Here is a 21,901-nt window from a genome sequence, read left to right on the forward strand (position 1 = left end):
CACTGGTGACTAGGTATGTTTCAGTGGATTGGTGGAGGCAAAAGCCTGATTGATGCAGGTTCAAGAGAGACTGGCAGGACATTTGGAGACAGAAAGACCAGACAATTCTTTTGAGAAACTTTTCTGTATAGGGAGTAGGCAGGGAAATAGGATGTAAGGTTTTAAGATGGAAGAAATTATAGCATGTATATATATAGATAGGAATGGTTCAACATAGAAAAACTGATGCAACAGTTGGAGTAGTGTCTTTGAATAGTCAAAAATATGAGATCTGATGCACAGGTGGAGGGGTTGGTCTTAAGCATGTAGAACATTCAGTCGTTATTATAAGACATATATGGGCACAGATGCAGGTAGATGGATAGGTACGGTTTGTGAGGGGTTATAAAAATGATCTTCCAGTTGCTTCCGTTTTCACTGTGAAATAGAAGGAAAGTCATTATCTGAGAGTGAGGATAGGGGAGGAAGTGGTGGAGGTTTGAGGGAAGAGAAGGTATGAAGAGAGAATGCATAGAACAAAGAAATGTAGTCTGACATTCGGGCAGCCATAAAGGCCCGCTTGAGTTTAGTGATCAGGAATTTTGAAGTGAGGTCAATCAGCATGGTTGTTTTTCTCCTGTTGATGAGTATAAACTACTTTTCCTAGGAATTTTGGTATAATCAGGAGTGGGAGGGGACAGTGGTGGAGAAAGAAATGGGGACTACAGTTTCAGGGAACCATATAATCAGGAGAGGATTCCTTTTTTTCCCAGATGGAAGAGATTACAGCACATTTGTATACTTATGGGAATGATCTGGGAAGAGGGAAAAAACTGAGGGAGAAGGGGATAATTACAGGAGCAAAATCCTTGAGGTAAGAGTGGATTAGATCCATGACTTCCCCTGGTGGTCCAGTAGTTAAGAGTCCATCTGCCAATGCAGGGACACAGGTTCAATCTCTGTTCCAGGAAGATCCCACGTGCCACAGAGCAACTAAGCCTATGTGCCACAACTACTGAGCCTGTGCTCTAGAGCCCACGCTTCATAACAAGAGATGCTACGACAACGAGAAGCCCACTGCACTGCAACAAAGAGTAGCCTCCACTTGCCACAACTAGAGAAAGCCCACTCACAGCAACAAAGATCCAGTGCAGCCAAAAAGAAATAAACCTAAAAAAAAAGTGGATGAGATATAGTAGACAAATGGAGTTAGTACATTCGTTGTAGCAGAGGGAAAATAGAAATGAGTGGAATGGAAATGCAGTGGAATATTAGATGTGATGATGGAAAGTGGCTTTTTATTACTCCTACTTAGTTAAATAAGGAACAAGGAAGTTACTACCTCAGAGTGAGGATGGGAGAGGGCATTTTAGAGATTTGAAGAGAGAATAGATGTGAAGTTGCCTTGAGTAGTGGGAGAGTGGCTAGGGAAATATAATAGGATTATCAGGAAGTCCCAAGTGCTCACTTGAGATTTGTGGTTATTGTTCCTAATCATTCTAGGAAGACTAGATGTCCCAGGAGGAGAGCCATATACACATACCTTTGTCTTAGATAGATTGATAGTTCAACACTCCAACTCCCTTGAGTTTCATAGCCTTATCCTGAACTTTTAGAGTCAGCCTATGTTCCCCAGAGCTTGGTCACATGAGCCCAGACTTCAGTTCTGGGGCGGCTGAAGTGGCTTCAAGGGAATACTAGAAACAGAACATAATTGCTATTGAGTGGAATTTTTATGTAGAAGTCTGAATAATACGACTGAAACCAAACTTCGCAGAGGGTAGTCAAGTTCCTTGAATGTCTTTGTGCATAGATATTTCAGGATGTGCACAATTAAAATGACTGGTGAAGAACATACAATATGCTGCCACTTTATGGCAAAAGACACACATGGATTGAAAATGAGGGGATGGAAAAAGATATTTCATGCAAATGCAAACAGTAAGAAATCAGGGGTAGCAATACTCTTATCAGACAAAATAGACTTTAAAACAAAGTCCATAAAAAAGACAAAGAAGGACACTATATAATGATAAAGGAATCATTATATTACAAGAAGAGGATATTACATGTGTTATTAATAACATATATACACCCAATATACACCCAACAAGACAAAATGGTTCTCTGAGGAGGTATTATTACAAAATAGCTGAAAAAAGAAGAGAAACAAAAGGCAAAGGAGAAAAGGAAAGATATACCCATCTGAATGCAGAGTTCCTAAGAATAGCAAGGAGAGATAAGAAAGCCTTCCTAAGTGAACAATGCAAAGAAATAGAGGAAAACAGTAGAATGAGAATGACTAGATCTCTTCAAGAAAATGAGAGATACCAAGGGAACATGTCATGCAAAGATGGGCACAATAAAGGACAGAAACAGTATGGACCTAACAGAAACAGAAGATACTAAGAAGAGGTGGCAAGAATACATGGAAGAATTGTACAAAAAAGATCTTAATGAGCTGGATAACCACTATGGTATGTTCACTCACGTAGAATCAGACATCCTGAAGTGTGAAGTCAAGTGGGCCTTAAGAAGCATTACTACGAACAAAGCTAGTGGGAGGTGATGGAATTCTAGCTGAGCTATTTCAAATCCTAAAGGATTATGATGCTGTTAAAGTGTTGTACTCAATATGCCAGCAAATTTGGAAAACTCAGCAGTGACCACAGCACTGGAAAAGGTCAGTTGTCATTCCAATTCCAAAGAAAGGCAATGCCAAAGAATGTTTAAACTACTGTACAATTGTGCTCATTTCACATGCTAGCAAGGTAACGCTCAAAATCCAAGCTAGGCTTCAACAGTATGTTAACCGAGAACTTGCAGATGTACAAGGTGGATTTAGAAAAGGCAGAGGAACAGAGATCAAATGGTCAACAACTGTTGGATCACAGAAAACCCAAATGAATTCCAGAAAAATATCTACTTCTGCTTCATTGACTAATCTAAAGCCTTCAACTGTGTGGATCACAACAAACTGTGAAAAATTCTTAGAGAGATGGGAATATCAGACCACCTTACCTGCCTCCTGAGACATAAGGTCAAGAAGCAACAGCTAGAACCAGACATGGAACAATGGACTGGTTCAAAGTTGAGAAAGGAGGATGCATATTGTCACCCTGCTTATTTATGTAGCGTATATCATGTGAAATGCTGGACTGTATGACTTGCAAGGTGGAATCAAGATTGCTGGGAGCAATATCAATAACCTCAGATATGCAGATGACACCACTCTAATGGAAGAAAGCAAAGAGAAACTAAAGAGCCTCTTGATGAGGTGAAAGAGGAGAGTGAAAAGGCTGGCTTAAAACTCAACATTCAAAAAACTAAGATCATAGCATCTAGTCCCATCACTTCATGGCAAATAGGTGGGGAAACAATGGAAACAGTGAGAGACTTTATTTTCTTGAGTTCCAAAATCACTGCAGATGGTGATTGCAGCCATGAAATTAAAAGACATTTGCTCCTTAGAAGAAAAGCTATGACCAACCTAGACAGTGTATTAAAAAGCAGAGACATCACTTTGCCAACAAAGGTCCATGTATAAACCTATGGTTTTTCCAGTAGCCATGTATGGATGTGAGAGTTGGACCATAAATAAGGCTGAGCACCAAAGAATTGGTGCTTTCAAACTGTGGCGGTGGAGAAGACTCTTGAGAGTCCCTTGGACAGCAAGGAGATCAAACAGGTCAATCCTAAAAGAAATTTCCTGAATATTAATTGGAAGGACTGAGGCTGAAGTTGAAGCATCAATACTTTGGCCACCTGATTCAAAGAACTGTCTCATTGGAAATGGCCCTAATGCTGGGAAAGACTGAGGGCAGGAGGAGAGGAGAGTGACAGAGAATGAGATGGTTGGATGGCATCATTGACTCACTGGACATGAGTCTGAACAAACTCCGAGAGATTAGTGAAGGACAGGAAAGCCTGGCGAGCTGCAGTCCATGGGGTTGCAAAGAGTCTGACATGACTGAGTAACTGAACATCAATAACGGAAATACACCCAATATGGGAGCACCTTAATACATAAAACAAATCCTAACAGACATAAAGGGAGAAATTGACATGAGTTATGTGTACATATGATGTGTGTATATATGTAAATATATGTGCATATACACATACACAACCTATATATGGTAAATATTTCAGTAATAGTAGGAGACTTTAACATCTCACTGACATCAAAGGACAGATCTTCCAGACAGAAAATCAGCAAAGCAACAGAAATCCTAAAGGACACAATAAAACAGCTGGACTTAAATTATATCTACAAGACACTACATCCAAACAAAACAAAACAAAACAAAAAGCAAAACAAAGCAAAACAAAAGAACCAGGACTTCCCTGGTGGTGCAATGGCTAAGAATCTGCCTGTCAATGCAGGGGCACATGGGTTTGATCCCTGGTTTGGGAAGATCCCACATGCTGAGGAGCAACTAAGCCCATGCACCACAGCTACTGAGCCCATGCTCTAGGGCCCACAAGCTGCATCTACTGAAGCCCACGTGCCTAAAGCCTGTGCACCACAACAAGAGAAGCCATCACAATGAGAAGCCCACGCACCAGAACGAAGAGTAGACCCTGCTCGCCACAACTAGAGAAAGTCTGCACAAAGTAACGAAGACCTAGAACAGTCAAAAATAAAAATAGATAAATAATTTTAAAAAAAGAACCAGAGTACACGTTTTTTTCAAGTCTCAAGGAACATTTTCTAGAATAGATCACATAATTTCACACAAAACAAGACTCAACAAAGTTAAGAGGAGAGAAATAATTTCAAGCATCTTTTCTGACCGTAACAGTATGAAACTAGAAATCAACCATAGGAGAAAAAAGTGCTTGTTAGAAATGGGAGATGAGTCACAGGCTTCTGACTGGGATACAGTGAAAGTAGTCTGTGATCAAAGTGGGAGTTGGAAGTGTTTTGCTATAGTTTTGGCCTTGAACTGCTTCTAGATTTTGAAATTTGCTCTTATGAAGTTCTTGCCTTAGCTCTACACATGGCTGGTTCATTCTTGTTCTTCATGAGGTTGCTCAAACATTACTTCCTTGATTACTGTCTAAAGTAGACCTCTCCAAGTTACTCTCCATCATGGGATCTATGAACTCAGTTGCCTCCAAGAGTCAGGCAGATAATGTTAATGAGTAAAGCCAACTGAGCAAGAAACCTGTCCAATCAAAATGGGCAGCTGCTACTTTACTCTGGCCATTTATGCTCATGTGGGAATTCAGGGCCGGTGTGGCCAGTTCTAATCTTTAAGATAAGTCAGAAATGTGGAATTTACATAAAAGCACCTGACTTTTAGATGTTGGTACAAATTTTTTCAAGAAATCACTCTGCAGGCTGAGTCCGGCCCTCTGGCCAGCAGTTTATAACTCCTGAGCCATTGCATCAACTCCCCCACCCTTATATCCTTTCCATACTTGTTATACTTGGTATAATCTGTGAATATCATGTTTATTTATTTGTTTATTGTCTGTGTTAGTCACTTTTGTATTCTTAGTGTCTAACACAGGGCCTGGCACAGTCAGTTCCCAACAAATAAATATCTGATGTTGGATGAGAAGGGGAGTCTGGACTGATGCCCTATCTGGGGGTTTTCCATGTACTCTGAATATTATATATATGAATTATAAATGTGTGTATGTTTTATGTATGTGTGAATTATAAATTTGTGTGTTTATATAGGTGTGTGTATATATGTAAATATGTGTATACACACATACACACCTATAAATAGCAAATATTTTCTCTTAGTCTCTCTTTTATTTATTTAATTTTGGCCATGCTGCATAGCTTGTGGGATCTTAGTTCCCAGACCAGGGATCAAACCCAGGTCCTTGGCAATGAAAGTGTGGAGTCCTGACCACTAGACTAACAGGGAATTCCCCTCTTAGTTGCTTTCTTGCTTTAACTTTATGATGTCTTTTGATACAGAATTATAATTTTTTATTTAGGAAAAGTTGTCAATCTTCAATTTTAGGTTTCTGGGCCTTATGTCCTATAAGAAAGTTTTCTGAAATCATCCTAGGATTGTGAATATATTTTACTTTTTCCTCTAATATTTCCATAGTTTTGTCTTATATGCTTAGGTCTTCATCAAGAATTTATATTTGTGTATGATATGAGGTGGATATCATATTATGCTGATGATGTCCTTTTTTACTTAATTTACAAAGTGTTTTCTAAAAGTATCAAATGCCTTTTTAGTTCCTAGTGATAGTTGGATATAACTTTTTGACATACAGGTGTGATGTATTTATATTTATCTATTTCCTAATAATAAATTATCATTGTATTTCTGGAATAAATCCTACTTGATGGTAGATGATTGTCTTTATTCTTGAATTTAATCTGTTAGTGAATTTGTTCATTTATTGGTCTATGGGTTCCTCTTTTGTACTGTATTCTGTATTGTTTTATGTTATTTTATCAGTTTGTGTTAGTATTATAAAATTAATTGGTTATTTTCATTTTTTTCTGCTATTAAGAATGCAATTACCTGTTAACATTTTGAAAATATTTCCTATCAAAATTGTCTGAGCCCACATTTTGTTCTATGCAACTGTAATAACTTTCATTTTCTCTTATGATTATTGATTTAATAAGTTTGTACTTATTTATTCTAAATCTGTCTTATAATCCAAACATTTACAAAAACACATAAACTTCTTTTCACTTACTTGATAGTGTTCCTTGAAACACAGAAGTTTTTAATTTTTATGAAATCCAATTTACCTATCTTTTCTTCTGTCATTTATGCTTTTGCTGTCATTTATTACAAAACATTGCCTAATCCAAGGTCACGAAGATTTTTCTTCTAAAAGTTTTAAAGTTTTAGCTCTTACATTTATGTCTATGATCCATTTTGAGTTTATTTTTGCATATGGTGTGAGGTGGGGTCCAATTTCATTCTTTTGCATGTAATTATCCAGTTTTTGCAACACCATTTGTTGAAAAAACTATTCTCTCCCATTGAATTGTCTTGGCATCTTTGTTGCAAATCAATTGACCATAAATATAAGAGTGTATTTCTAGACTCTTAATTCTATTTCACTGATCTAATATGGCAATTCTTATGCCAACATCACCATGGTCTTGATTATAGAAGCTTTGTAGAAGACTTGAAATTGGGAAGTATGTCCTCCATCATTCTTATTCTTTAAGATTGCTTTGGTTATTCTGGATACCCTATATTTCCATATGAATTTTAGGGTATTTTGTCAATTTCTATCAGATATCATTATCTTTGGGTAATATTTCTTTTTTTTTAAAACTGAACTGTAGTTGACATACAATATTACATTAGCCTCATTTGGGTGATATTTTACCACAAGGAATTCTAAGCTTCTAAAATATGTGTGGAAAGGGACCTCACATTTATTCCCCTCTGTATCCTAACTCACATACAGAATTTGGCAAATATTCAGGAATCTCTAGCTTGGTCCAGGACAAGCTTATCTAAGTTTTTATCAATAATTCTTTACGATGCCCTAGTTCCTTTATGTATTTTAGAATATTAAATGTGAATAGCTCAATATTATAAATATTAGGAGCTCTTCTAAAGAAGCTCTATTGAATAGGCTTGCTAGATTAATTAATGTTCTCCATTTCCTCTGAAAAACGTATTAAAAGATGCCTGAAACACTTCAGTCGCAGCCAAGAGCTACTCTCTAGCATACCTGCATACTTATGCTCCCACCAGTTGAACTGTATGCATACCAAGAGTCAGCTGTGATTTTTCTCCCCCCAAAATTTATGCCAGTTTTACTTTGTAATTGCCATTTAATGATATATTATTTAAACTAATGGAATATGTATTTTTAAAAAAGGATCAGTGAGTGCCTCCATGAGATTTACTAGGGGCACCCAAAGCAAATAGTCCCAACCTTTCTCTATAAAACGTATCAAGCAAGAATTAAATAAACTTCTGGGATATTAAAAAAAGAGCAGTGATTTTGTATAAAAATGAAATTGAATGCTTTGGAAAAACTCAATTAAACTTTACATTTGGAGTTAGAATGGATGTGAGTTAGAAAATTACCATTTGGAACTATCATAGAGATAACTGAATCATCAGTAGATGCTAAAACTAGGAAGAAAAAGTTTGATGTAAAATAGGATCTTTACATTTTTTCAAAATATCTTTCTGGGAATCACTACTAATTACAAAATAAAAATAGTAACTTTGAAACTGTTTGGGTTTTGTCTCAGGGGCTCTGAAGAGCTCTGATAGAGTTCTTTGTCTCAAAGAGTTCTTTGTCTCAGTGCAAAAAATAATTCAACAAGAGACAAAGTGATAGATAAGAAGTAGCTGATTAGAAAAGGACACTTGGAGGCTTACAAGCAGGTGGGCAAGGGGATGCCATGCTCTGAGAACTTACTGGGCTAGTTTTATAATCGCAGGAAAAGTGGGGAGAGGGAGAAGGACTTCTTTGTCTTTCTTGAGTAGACATCACGCTTCCATCATCAGCTCCTCCTCTAGGTTGGGCAAGGGAGTTTTCTTGTTCCTATGTGGTCAAGCTAGATGCACAAATTATTGTTTTTCATGTGTGCAGAGAGCATGTCCTAGGGATCATTAACTTACTGAGCTCAATGGGCAGGATGTGAGTCTCATGCCACCATTGTTTTATTGCTTTGGGTCATGTCTTCTGCTGCTGCGTGGTTCTGTCGCTGTGCCAGTCTGCTTGGTTTCGTGGTTAAGCAAACCTGCTTTCTTAAGTAATCATTAAATTACAGGGTCTCCCATACTTTTTCGTACAATAAGTAAGGATTAACTACTTATTCACCTATCTTGTCCCTTTACTCTGTCACTATCAACTTGGCAATGAAGAAGACTGGAAAACACCACCTTAATCAAATGGTCAAAGTTAACATCACCAATAATGGGACAAAAATGACATCACAAGCCTCCTGATGTGATGTATTAAAGACATAATATTGCTTATTCCTGCCAAAAACATTTAAACCTGATCTAATCTTGAGAAAGGAAGTGTTAAGTCGCTCAGTCGTGTCCAACTCTTGGCAACCCCGTGGACTGTAGCCCACCAGGCTCCTATGTCCATGGCATTTTCCAGGCAAGAATACTGGAGTAGGTTACCATTCCCTTCTCCAGGGGATCTTCCTGACCCAGGGATTGAACTTAGGTCTCCCACATTGCAGGCAGATTCTTTACCATCTGAGCCATAGGGAAGCCCTTAATCTTAATAAACGTCAGATAAACCCAAATTAAGAAAAACTGTATAAAATATCTTGCCTGTACTCTTAAAATTGTCAACGTCATGAAACAAAGGAGCAGAGGAATTTTTCCAGATAAAAGGAAACTAAAGAGTCATGCCAACTAAATGCAATGCCTGATCCTTAATTGGATCCTAAAAGGGAAAATTTTGTTCTAAAGGACATTAACAGGGCAACTGGAAAAATTGGAATATAGACTGTCGGTAATTAGATAATAGTATTCTATCAGTGTTAAAATTGCTTAGTTTGATAACTTATACTGTGGGTTATCTAAAAAAAAGTTCTTATTCTTTTTATAAAAATAATTTTATTTATTTGTTTTTGGCTGTGCTGGGTCTTTGATGCCGCTCAGGCTTTTCTCTAGTTGCAGCGAGCAGGTTTCTCTTTGTGGTGGCTTCTCTTGTTGCAGAGCATGGGATCTGGGGCACATGAGCTGCGGCTCCCAGGCTCTAGAGCACAGGCTCAATAGTTGTGGCACACTGGCTTAGTTGCTCTGTGGCATCTTCCCAGATCAGGGATCGAACCCGTGTTCCCTGCATTGGCAGATGGATTCTTTACCACTGAGCCACCAGGGCAGCCCCTAAAAAAGTGTTCTTATTTTTAAGAAATACAAACTGAAATATTTGAGAGTAAAGGACATAATATGAACTACTGATTCTCAACTAGCTGAGAAAAAACAAATGTTTATATATAGATATGCTAATATATAAATTACATATATAGCATATATATATATAAATATGAAGGGAGAGAGAACAAGCAAATATGGCCAAATATTAACAACTGACTAATTTGGGTAAAGGGTATAGGGAATTTCTTTGTACCAGTCTTACAAATTTTCTATAATTTTGGAAATACATCACAAAAATTAGTTTTAAAAATGATTAATTAACCGTAAAGTTTATTTTCTTTCCCCTCTAAATTTCCTAAAATGACATCAAAATAACAACAACAAAGACTTCCTTGGTGGTCCTGTGGTTGAGAATCTGCCTGCCAATGCAGGGGACATGGGTTCCATCCCTGGTCCAGGAAGATTTCACATGCCACGGGGCAACTGAGCCCACGCACCACAACTATTGACGCCAGTGTGCCTGGAGCCCATGTTCCACAAGAGAAGCCACTGCAGTGAGAAGCCCATGCACTGCAACCAGAGAACAGCCCCTGCTCGCTGCAACTAGAGAAAGCCTGTGCACAGCAATGAAGATCCAGTGCTGCCCCCCCAAACAAACAAACAAACAAAAAAACAATGACAAAAATGGCATTAACCTTCAAGGGCAGAGAGAGAGTAAGGATACAGTAGCAAGATGATATATTTCACTGGAAACATCTTTTGAAAAATGGAACATGGATAAAGGGGTAGCAACTAACTTATCAGAATGTGCATGCATGTGTGCTACATCACTTTAGTCCTGTCTGACTCTTTGAAACCCTATGGACTGCAGTCCACCAGGCTCCTCTGTCCATGAGATTCTCCAGGCAAGAATACTGGAGTGGGTCATCATGCCCTCCTCCAGGGGATCTTCCCAACCCAGGGATAGAACCCACATCTCCTGCATTGGCAAGCGGGTTCTTAACCATTAACGCTACCTGGGAAGCCCCAGTTTATCAGAATAGGAAATGTTTTAAGTTTCTGCAATGGAGGATATATCTAGAATTGACCTAATCTGCTTGAGAAACTCAAACTTTAGTATACAGCAGGTACCACAGAAGGTAGGAGTAAAAAATAGGTCTGAGAACAGGGAGGTATTCCAGAGCACATGGTACAACCAGGCTAATCATATTCACCATGCCCTAGCAAGGAAATAAAAGACTTCTCTGTCCAGCAACCCCACTTCTGGCTATATATCCAAAGGCAATGAAAACAGGATCTTGAAGAGAAATCTTCATTTTCATGTTCACTGCAGCATTATTCACAATACCCAAGATATGGAAGCTTAAGTGTCTGCCAATGAATGAATGGATAAAGAAGATGCAGTATAAATACATATACAATGAAATATTATTCAGTCATGGGAAAAAAGGAAATCCTGTTATTTGCAACCACATGAACAAACCTTCAGAGCATGATGCTAAGTAAGATAAGTGAGTCAGACAGAAGACAACAAATACTGTATGATCTCACTTATATGTGGAATCTATAAAAGTATAACTCAAAAAGAAGAATGGTGGTCACCAGGAGCTGGAGGTGAGGGGATGAGATGTTGGCCGAAGGGTATAAACTTCCATTTATAAGATGAATAAGTTATGGGGATCTAACGTACAGCATGGTGATTATAGGTAATTAAATGGTATTATATATAATTGAAAGGTACTGAGAGAGTAGATCCTAAATGTTATTACCACAAGAAAGAAATGGCAATTATGTGATGTCATAGAGGTATTAGAGCTAATGCTACAGTGGTTAACATTTTGCAATATATTTTAAATGTATCAAACCAACATATTGTACACCTTAAACTTAACACAATTTGCTTGTTATTGTTGTTTAGTAGCTAAGTTGTGTCCCACTCTTTGCAACCCCATGGACTGTAGCCCAGCCGACTCCTCTGTCCTTGGTATTTCCCAGGCAAGAATACTGGACTGGGTTGCCATTTCTTTCTCCAGGGGATCTTCCTGACCCAGGGATTGAACTCACATCTCCTGATTGGCAGGTGGATTCTTTACTGCTGCACCACGAGAGAAGCCCAAACTTACACAATGTTATATGTCAATTATATCTCAATAAAAATGGTGAAAAAGGAGAAAGATGTCTTTGGAAGAACTGAATCTTGGAGGCACTGCACTCCTGGACAAGATTTACTGCGAGGGATAGCATATGGTGTAGTACTAAGAATACCATGATTAAGTGAAAATTGAGATCCTCAAAAGTGAGACTCTCAGTCTTGGTCCCAGTATGCTAGCAACAAACACGTAACAATCCCCAGAGAGGCAAGTATGGTGTTCTTCCTTGGAGAACATGTAGAAAGCCAGTGGAAGGCTCCTAGGGAAGCCCAAAATGGATAACCACCCCTGCCCTCCAGGCTTCTAGTCAGCTTTTTAGTTCCTCACTCTTACAATAAAGAGCCAAGGATAACCAGTTATTTGATAATAGTCATCAATGAGGAAAACAGAGACCAAAATAAACTCATAGGAAAGAAAGGCGCAGGAGAAACAGAGCTAATGCAGAGAACAGAGTTTCAAATAAAGTATAAATATCCCTGAAGAAAAAAGATGTGGAAAAGGAAAACCAGAGGACCAAAAACAGTCCTTGGAAATTAAGAATATAGTCAGCAAAATATTCTGATACAAAGATATGGTGATTTGCCCGTGTCCAAAGCTTCTTTATTACCCTTCCCCTTGTGTGTGGGCTGGCTTTAGTGACTCTCTTCTAACAAAAAGAATAAGGTGGAAGTGACAGTCACTTCTGAGACGAGGTCATAAAAAGACATTTGGCTTCCTTCCTCCTTCCTCTCTTTCTCTGATCACCAGCTCTGAGGAAAGTTAGCTGCCAGGTTAGAACACTCAAGCAGCTTATGGGGAGGCCCATGTGGTGAGAAACTGAGGTGTCCTGTCAAGAGCCAGAGATGCCTGGTTGTTGATAAGAACTGAGGCCTCCAGTCATGAGATGACTGGAGCCCCTGTTGACACCCTGTCTGTAAACACATGAGAAACCCTGAGCTAGAACTACCTACCTAAACTCCTTCTGGATTCCTGATTCACACAGACTATAAAGTAATAAATGTTTTGTTGGTTTAAGCTTCTATGTTTTAGGGTACTTTCTTACACAGCAAAAGATAATTAATCCAGAAGGTTGGAAGATGAAATTGAGGAGGCTCCCGAAGGGTAAATTTTTTAAAACCCAAAGGAAATATAGAGAAATATGAATAAAGTTAGAGGATCACCTCAGGTTTTACAGCTGATAAATGGAAGTTCCAAAAAGAGAGAAGAGAGAAAATAGAGAATAAATTAATAAAGAAGTAATAGAGGAAAATTTGTCAGAAATGAAGGGTACAAATGTCCAGGTTGAAAAAGCTCATGGAAAGTCTATCACAGTGAATGAAAAAAGACCTACAGCAAGTTCCAACATTATGAAATTTTGAACACTTAGGGAACAAAAAAGAAAACAAAAAGCTTCTGGAGACAAATACATCATACACAAAAGAATACAGCTGGAAATTAGAGGACAATAAAGTATACCTTCAAAGTTTTCAGAAAATGATTTTCAACCTAGAATTCCATATCTGGAAAAGCTGACAATCAAGTGTGACGGTAGTCTAAAACCATTCTTCACTCAAAAATATACCTCCGATACGCTCTTAGAAAGCTAGGCAAGGATATATTCCAGGAAAAGGAGAGTAAAACCAAGAAAGAAAACATGGGATCCAGGGAATAGGGAATAAAATCTTGGAGAGAGGCAAAAGCAAGTTTTAGGAAAGAGCTATGTGCCAGGAATAGAAGGCAGAAAGTAGGAGTAGGAGAGAGAAGTTTGGGAAAAAAGGAATTGGTAGATTACTTGTGTTTTGAATGACTAGAAAAAATATCACTGGGCATTGGATAGAGTTGTTGAAGTAATAGCAGAGAACCAAGCAAATGGGGAAAAAAAAACAATGGTAGCAGTTCTTAATTCTAGGAATAAACAAAAAATTGAACAAAAAAGTTATTATAGTCAAATTAATTGCCTTAGAAGTAAACAGTTTTTACATATTTTAAGACTACAAGACTATAGATATAAGCTTGTATTAGGGTTCTACTGCTACATCTCAAATGACCACAAATTTAGTGGCTTAAAACAACACCCTGGTGGTCCAAGTGGCTAAAACTCCACCCTTCCAATGCAGCTGGCCAGGGTTCAATCCCTGGTCAGGGAACTGGATCCCACATGCTGCAACGAGAAGAGGATTCCCGCAAGCAGCAACTGAAGATCCCACACGCTGCAACTAAGATAGGAGAGCCCACCTGCCGCAACTGAGACCGTACACAGCCAAAATAAATAAATATTTAAAACAACAACATCATTCACTCACTATCTTGACACTTCTACAAGTCAGAAGTCTGGCAGTCTCTACTTAGTCTCACAAGGCTGAAATCTAACTCTTAGCTGGGCTGGGGTCTTATCTGGAGTCTCTAGGAAGAATCCATTTTCAGTTTCAGTCAGGTTATTGACAGAATTCAGGTTTTTGTGGTTATAGGACTGATGCCTTGCTGACTGTCAGCTGGGACACTCTCAGCTCCTAACTGCCACCCACATTCCTTGGCATGCAGCCCCCCTCCATCTTCAGAGCCCCACATGCTTCCAATCTCCAAATTCCTCTTTTGCTGTTAACTGGAAAAAACCACTCAGATTTTAAAGGGCTTGTGTGATTAGATTAGGCCCACTCGCATAATCTCCTTTTTTTCTATGTAAAGTAACAATCACCAGAGTGTTTTCCATCATATTCAGAGGTTCCACCCACATTCAAAGGGGAGGGGATGATATAAGGCCAAGATTCATTGAGGGTCATTCTTAGAATTTTTCTTACCATAAACCTAAAACTGTGACATAACTATACTAGAAGAACTAGGATGGGAGAGGGGAAGCTAAATTCTCAACTATCATTACAGGAGGGCAATATATAAACCAAAATGGAACATGGGGAATTAGTGAGTTAGGCCAAGTGTGTTTCTCTGAGAGAGGGTGATGAACTGAGAGAGGGTGATGAACTAATTTGGAGACAAAAATATCCTCACCAGGGCACAATGCTGGGACCCAGCTGGGTGGGGGCAAGTAGGGTGTAGGGCTATAAAAGGATTCCTAGGGTCTATTAGTGGGACCCTTTGTACAAATCTTACCTGAATGCTAAATACATGAAACAGAGCTTCTTTAACAGGATTAGAGAACAGAGAGAGCCCAATGGAGTCTACACAAGATCAGTCCTTCTCAGCCTTAACTTTGTGCTTTATACTTCCCCAGTTATCCCCTCCCTTTACCCCAATACAACTTTTGCTTCAGTTCCTGCCCATGCTTAATTTCCTTCACATGTGTTCTTCATTCTTCCTGGAATACCCTTTCTCTTTTATTTCTGTTTTCAAGCAATTCATCTTTTACTATCTTAATCTTGTCACATCTCCTGTAAATCCTCCCTTTAGAATTAGTTATTCAGTATCACTTATTCATTCACCCTACAAATACATTTATTAGATCTCTATCAGATATGAGGTACTGCTAGGTATTGCAGATATAATATGGGTCTGATTATTTACTCACTGCCTACTAAAATTCCTTCAATAGTTCCTATAAAGTTAAAAGGTTAGCATGGATAACATAATCCTCAATTATCTGACCCCTGCCTAGTTTTCAACACCTGCTTCTTAGCTCCTGTCTACCACTTGTCTGTACCCAAGGACTTGGAGCTCACTTAATAAGCCTCAATTCTCTGTTCCTTTGTCTGTGCTGTATTCCCTTCTTGTCTACTTGGTTAATTCTAATCATCCTCTAATACTCAGTTCTAGAAGCATTTCCTGTGGGAGTTCTTCTCTAAAGGATCCCTGTATTCTCATTTCAATCTAATAGCATTAGGTACTTCCTCTTTAGTGGTTCCACAGCATTCCATATTTAACTGAATCATACACCATATTGCAAATTTGTTTGCATACTTTTCTTCATTGGATAGTCGGCCACTTTATGGCAGAGAGAGAGCTAATCTTATCTATCTTTGTAACCCTAGTCACCAACATAAAGCCTGACACATAGTTGGTGCTTAATAAATGTTGACTAAATGAGCAAATGAATTTATTCAGTTGAACAAACTGGGTGTCTTATTAAGGATATTAAATGACACGAGAGGGAATGGATACTTTCTCTACTTCATAATTTTAACTAGTGTAGTGGTTAATCTTGGGGGATAAAACTCTAACCCAAGGTAGGAAAAGAAATGACTAAGAAGTGGCCCTTTATAACCCTCTATTCTATGTTCCCCTTACTTGTTTCTTCAGTTTTGCCCCTTTTCTTGTTCCGAAAGGAATTTTGATATCCTAACAGATGTAAGTTGAAGAAGGCCATCTCAGGTCCTCCCTGCCTTCTTCTAGAATGTTCAGGCTGCAGCACTGAAGTCTGTTTGGTAACCATGGTAATGTCCTGAAAAGGACTTCTTGGGTGTTAGTTCTAGAAGGTCTTTTAGGTCTTCATAGAACCGTTCAACTTCGGCTTCTTCAACATTACTGGTCGGGGCATAGACTAGGATTACTGTGATATTGAATGGTTTGCCTTGGAAACGAACAGAGATCATTCTGTTGTTTTTGAGATTGCATCCAAGTACTACATTTTGGACTCTTTTGTTGACAATGATGGCTACTCCATTTCTTCTAAGGGATTCTTGCCCACAGTAGCAGATAAATGGTTATCTGAGTTAAATTCACCCATCCCAGTCCATTTTCGTTCACTGATTCTTAAAATGTCGACATTCACTCTTGCCATCTCCTGTTTGACCACTTCCAATTTGCCTTGATTCATGGATCTAAGATTCCAGGTTCCTATGCAATACTGCTCTTTACAGCATTGGAATTTACTTCCATCACCAGTCACATCCACAAACTGGGTGTTGTTTTTGCTTTGGCTCCGTCTCTTCATTCTTTCTGGAGTTATTTCTCCACTGATCTCCAGCAGCATATTGGGCACCTACCGACCTGGGGAGTTCATCTTTCAGTGTCCTATCTTTTTGCCTTTTCATACTGTTTATTGGTTTGCAAGGCAATAATATTGAAGTGGTTTGCCGAACTCTCCACCATGACCTGTCTGTCTTGGGTGGCCCTACACTACATGGCTCATAGTTTCATCGAGTTAGACAAGGCTGTGGTACACGTGATCAGATTGGTTAGTTTTCTGTGATTAAGGTTTTCATTCTGTCTGCCATCTGACAGAGAGGGATTAAGAGGCCTATGGGAGCTTCCTGATGGGAGAGACTGAGGGGGAAACTGGGTCTTGTTTTGATGGGCGGGCCATGCTCAGTAAATGTTTAATCCAATTTTCCATTGATGGGCAGGGCTCATTTGACCTGAGGCCAAACTATGGTGGAGGTAATGAAGATAATGGCGACCTCCTTCAAAAGGTCCCATGCAGACACTGCTGGACTCAGTGCCCTCAACCCTACCACAGGCCACCACTGATCCACCCCTCCGCCAGAGACTCCTGGACACTCACGGGCAAGTCTGGGTCAGTCTCTTGTGGGGTCACTGCTCCTTCCTCCTGGGTCCTGGTGTGCACAAGGTTCTGTTTGTGCCCTCCAAGAGTCTCTGTGGTGGGGTTAATGGTGACCTCCTCCAAGAAGGCTTATGCCATACCTGGGTCTACTGCACCCAGAGCCCCTGCCCCTGCAGCAGGTCAAATGCTAACAGAGTTTTGCCAAGAGAACACATTGGTTGTAGCAAACACCCTCTTCCAACAACACAAGAAAAGAGTCTACACATGGACATCACCAGATGGTCAATACCAAAATCAGATTGATGATATTCTTTGCAGCCAAAGATGGAGAAGCTCTATGCAGTTAGCAAAAACAAGACCAGGAGCTGACTGTGGCTCAGATCGTGAACTCCTCATTGCCAAATTCAGACTTAAATTGAAGAAAGTAGGGAAAATCACTAGACCATTCAGGTATGACCTAAATCAAATCCCTTATGATTATACAGTGGAAGTGACAAATAGATTCAAGGGTTTAGATCTGATAGACAGAGTGCCTGAAGAACTATGGGTGGAGGTTTGTGACATTGTACAGGAGGCAGTGATCAAGACCATCCCCAAGAAAAAGAAATGCAAAAAGGCACAATGGTTGTCTGAGGAGGCCTTACAAATAGCTGAGAAAAGAAAAGATAGGAAAGACAAAGGAGAAAAGGAAAGATATACCCATTTGAATGCAAAGTTCCAAAGAACAGCAAGGAGAGATAAGAAAGCCTTCCTCAGCAATCAGTGCAAAGAAATAGAGGAAAACCATAGAATGGGAAAGACTAGGGCTCTCTTCAAGAAAATTAGAGATATGAAGGGAACATTTTGTGCAAAGATGGGCACAATAAAGGACAGAAATGGTATGGACCTAACAGAAGCAGAAGATATTAAGAAGAAGTGGCAAGAATACACAGAAGAACTATACAAAAAAGATCTTCATGACCCAGATAACCACGATGGTGTGATCACTCACCTACAGCCAGAGATCCTGGAATGCGAAGTCAAGTGGGCCTTAGGAAGCATCACAACAAACAAAGCTAGTGGAGGTGATGGAATTCCAGTTGAGCTATTTCATATTCTAAAAGATGATGCTGTGAAGGTGCTGCACTCAATATGCCAGCAAATCTGGAATACTCAGCAGTGGTCACAGGACTGGAAAAGGTCAGTTTTCATCCCAATCCCAAAGAAAGGCAATGCCAAAGAATGTTCAAACTACTGCATCATTGCACTCATCTCTCACGCTAGCAAATTAATGCTCAAAATTCTCCAAGCCAGGCTTCAACAGTATGTGAACCACGAACTTCCAGATGTTCAAGCTGGATTTAGAAAAGGCAGAGGAACCAGAGATCAAATTGCCACCATCTGCTGGATCATCAAAAAAGCAAGAGAGTTTCAGAGAAACATCTACTTTTGCTTTATTGACTGTGCCACTATGCGGATCACAACAAACTGGAAAATTCTTCAAGAGATGGGAATACCAGGCCACCTGACCTGCCTCCTGAGAAATCTATATGCAGGTCAAGAAGCAACAGTTAGAACTGGACATGGAACAACAGACTGGTTCCAAATCAGGAAAGGAGTACATCAAGGCTGTTTATTGTCACCCTGCTTATTTAATTTATATGCAGAGTACATCATGCGAAATACTGGACTGGATGAAGCACAAGCTGGAATCAAGATTTCTGGGAGAAATACCACTAACCTCAGATATGCAGATGACACCACCCTATGGCAGAAGAAGAACTAAAGAGTCTCTTGATGAAAGTGAAAGAGGAGAGTGAAAATGTTGGCTTAAAACTCAACACTCAGAAAACTAAGATCGTGGCATCTGGTCCCATCACTTCATGGCAAATAGATGGGGAAACAATGGAAACAGTGAGACTTTATTTTCTTGGACTCCAAAATCACTGCAGATGGTGACTGCAGTCATGAAATTAAAAGATGCTTGCTCCTTGGAAGAAAAGCTGTGACCAACCTAGACAGCATATTAAAAAGCAGAGACATTACTTTGCCAACAAAGTCTGTCTAGTCAAAGCTATAGTTTTTCCAGTAGTCATGTGTGGATATGAGAGTTGGACTATAAAGAAAACTGAGCGCTGAAGAATTGATGCTTTTGAACTGTGGTGTTGGAGAAGACTCTTGAGAGTCCCTTGGACTGCAAGGAGATCCAACCAGTCTATCCTAAAGGAAATCAGTCCTGAATATTCACTGGAAGGACTGATGCTGAAGCTGAAACTCCAATACTTTGGCCACCTGATTCAAAGAACTGACTCACTGGAAACTACCCTGATGCTGGAAAAGATTGAAGGCAGGAGGAGAAGAGGATGTCAGAGTATGAGATGGTTGGATGGCATCACTGACTCGATGGACATGAGTTTGAGTAAGCTCCAGGAGTTGGTGACGGACAGGGAAGCCTGGCGTGCTGCAGACCACGGGGTTCCAGAGTCGGACATGACTGAGCGACTGAACTGAACCGAATGTCCTGAAGAACTACTATGACTGAAACTCCCATTGTCTGAGGAGGCACAGGATTTATGGGTTCACAGTAGGGATGGAATGGCAGTGGACAAAATAACTTCAGAAAAACTGATGAACCAACTGTTTGTTACCCTTTTTCTTGTCCTAGTCTTCTTTATACTGTAAGCTTCAGAAAGCAGTGCGTGGAAAGAGCACTGATAAAAGTGAAGTGAAAGTGTTAGTCGCTCAGTTGTGTCCAACTCTTTGTGATCCCATGGACTGTATAGCCCGCGAGGCTCCTCTGTCCATGGAATTCTCCAGGCAAGAATACTGGAGCGGGTTGCCATTCCCTTCTCCAGGGGATCTTCAGGGGTCAAACCCAGCTCTCAAATCCGGCAGATTCTTTACTGTCTGAGCCACCAGGGACGCCACTGATGTGGGCTCAAATCTTAGTTTTGCCATATTCTAGGTGTCTAACTTTGAACCGATTAATTTAAAAAGGGCTATGATACCTATTTCATAGTTAACAGAATTAAATAACATATGCACACTTCCTCAGCATGTGTTCTGCATATAATAGAACCTTATATATGTATACAATGCATTAATAAATCTGAATATGGTAATTTCAATACGTCTTTAAGTTATTTCAAGAGTAATGTGTTGAGCCAGTTCATCTTGACTTTTGAGAACTACCTGCTAAGTTTTCAGGAACTTTGTGGGCTGGTTGTTAACACATTATTATTATTGTTGTTGCTATTACAGATAATCTACTGATTATCTAAACTTACAATTGAATAAAATATACTTATTAAAAATAAGGATGGTGGTTGTTCAGTTGCCCAGTCATGTCTGACTCTTTGCAACTCCATGGATTGCAACATGCCAGCAGTAAATACTAAAAATTCACCATTTCCTAATTATTGTATTACATTTTACTAATATCTATGTTCACGAAGTTATTTACATCTACTGTATCTAGATATTCTGTTCTGTTGTTTTCACTACTTTTCCTCTTTGCTTTTCAGTATGGGAAGTTTCTACTGACATATCTTCAAACTCCCTGATTCTTTCCTTGGTCATGTCCAGGGCAGTGATTAGCCCATCAAGGCATTTTTTATTTCTGTTATAGTGCTTTTGATTTCTAGCCTTTTGATTCTTTCTAGAGTTTTCATTTCTCTGCTTGTATCACTACTGATTCTTTCATGGTGTCCACTTTTTCCATTAGAGTCCTTAGGATATTAATCAGGTACATTTCCAGTTTCCGCCATATATGAGTCTGATTCTAATGCTTGCTTTGTGTACATATATATCTATATCTATATCTATCTATCTATCTATATATCTCAAATGCCCTGGAGCATGGCCAAATATATATATGTCCAGTTGTCCAATATGTATTTGTATATTTGGCCATGCCCCAGGGCATGTGGAATCCTAGTTCTTTGACTGAACATTGAGCCTGGGCCCCCCTGCAGTGGAAGGGTGGAGCCTAACCCCAGGACTGCCCAGGAAATACCTAGACTGTTATTTTTTGCATTTTAGCATGCCTTGTAACTTTTTTGGAGAAAATGCAACATAATATATTTGGTAAAAGGAACTGAGGTTCTATGTTTGTCTGGCTGGGAGTTAGGCTGTGTTTCCTGTTTGCTATAGCTATAGGTGTCAAATTTCCTCTGATGTCCTTGGGTTTCCCTAGAGACTCCTTCTTAATAGGGTCTGAGTTTAGAGTTCTTTCAGACGGAATCACCTGTTACAGGAACTCAACTGATGTGTTGGTAAAGGGGGGGAGGGGAAGTGTCCTATAGGTCTCATTCTTTTAGTGAGATTGTGTTCCTGTATTTTGACCTTCATAGATGCTTTTTGTCTTTTTTCTCTCTTACATGAAACAGGACAGCTACAAGAAACTGGAGTTGGCTCATTTTCCTTCTCCCACGTTGGTTAGGTAGGCTCTGTTGAATCGTTTCCCTTGAGGGAAGATCTTTTTTAAGGAGAACTGAATGCTCTAGCATATTTCAAAATGGCTACGTTTCATTCTGTCCATTGGAAGG

General features: G+C 39.4%; 1 protein-coding gene across 7 annotated transcripts in view; it reads right to left on the bottom strand.

Moving 5' to 3' along the window:
* Positions 1-21,901, bottom strand: part of SPMIP11 (sperm microtubule inner protein 11) — a 54,757-nt gene that overhangs the window by 19,044 nt on the left and 13,812 nt on the right. For 3 of the 7 annotated variants that reach the window (XR_014083799.1, XM_081596827.1, XM_081596828.1), the window contains exon 1: positions 16,160-16,267. The exons of the other annotated variants lie outside the window; for them this stretch is intronic. Coding sequence is in view for 1 of the 3 variants with exons in the window: in XM_081596827.1 (XP_081452953.1) it covers positions 16,160-16,238 (79 nt within the window). In the remaining 2 variants the exon portion in view is untranslated. Of the gene's footprint in view, positions 1-16,159; positions 16,268-21,901 lie in introns of those variants that run through there. 7 annotated transcript variants of the gene reach the window in all.

Source organism: Giraffa tippelskirchi, chromosome 4 (genome assembly GCF_054371585.1).
Source record: "Giraffa tippelskirchi isolate mGirTip1 chromosome 4, T2T-mGirTip1v1.2.pri, whole genome shotgun sequence".
NCBI classification, from domain to species: domain Eukaryota; kingdom Metazoa; phylum Chordata; class Mammalia; order Artiodactyla; family Giraffidae; genus Giraffa; species Giraffa tippelskirchi.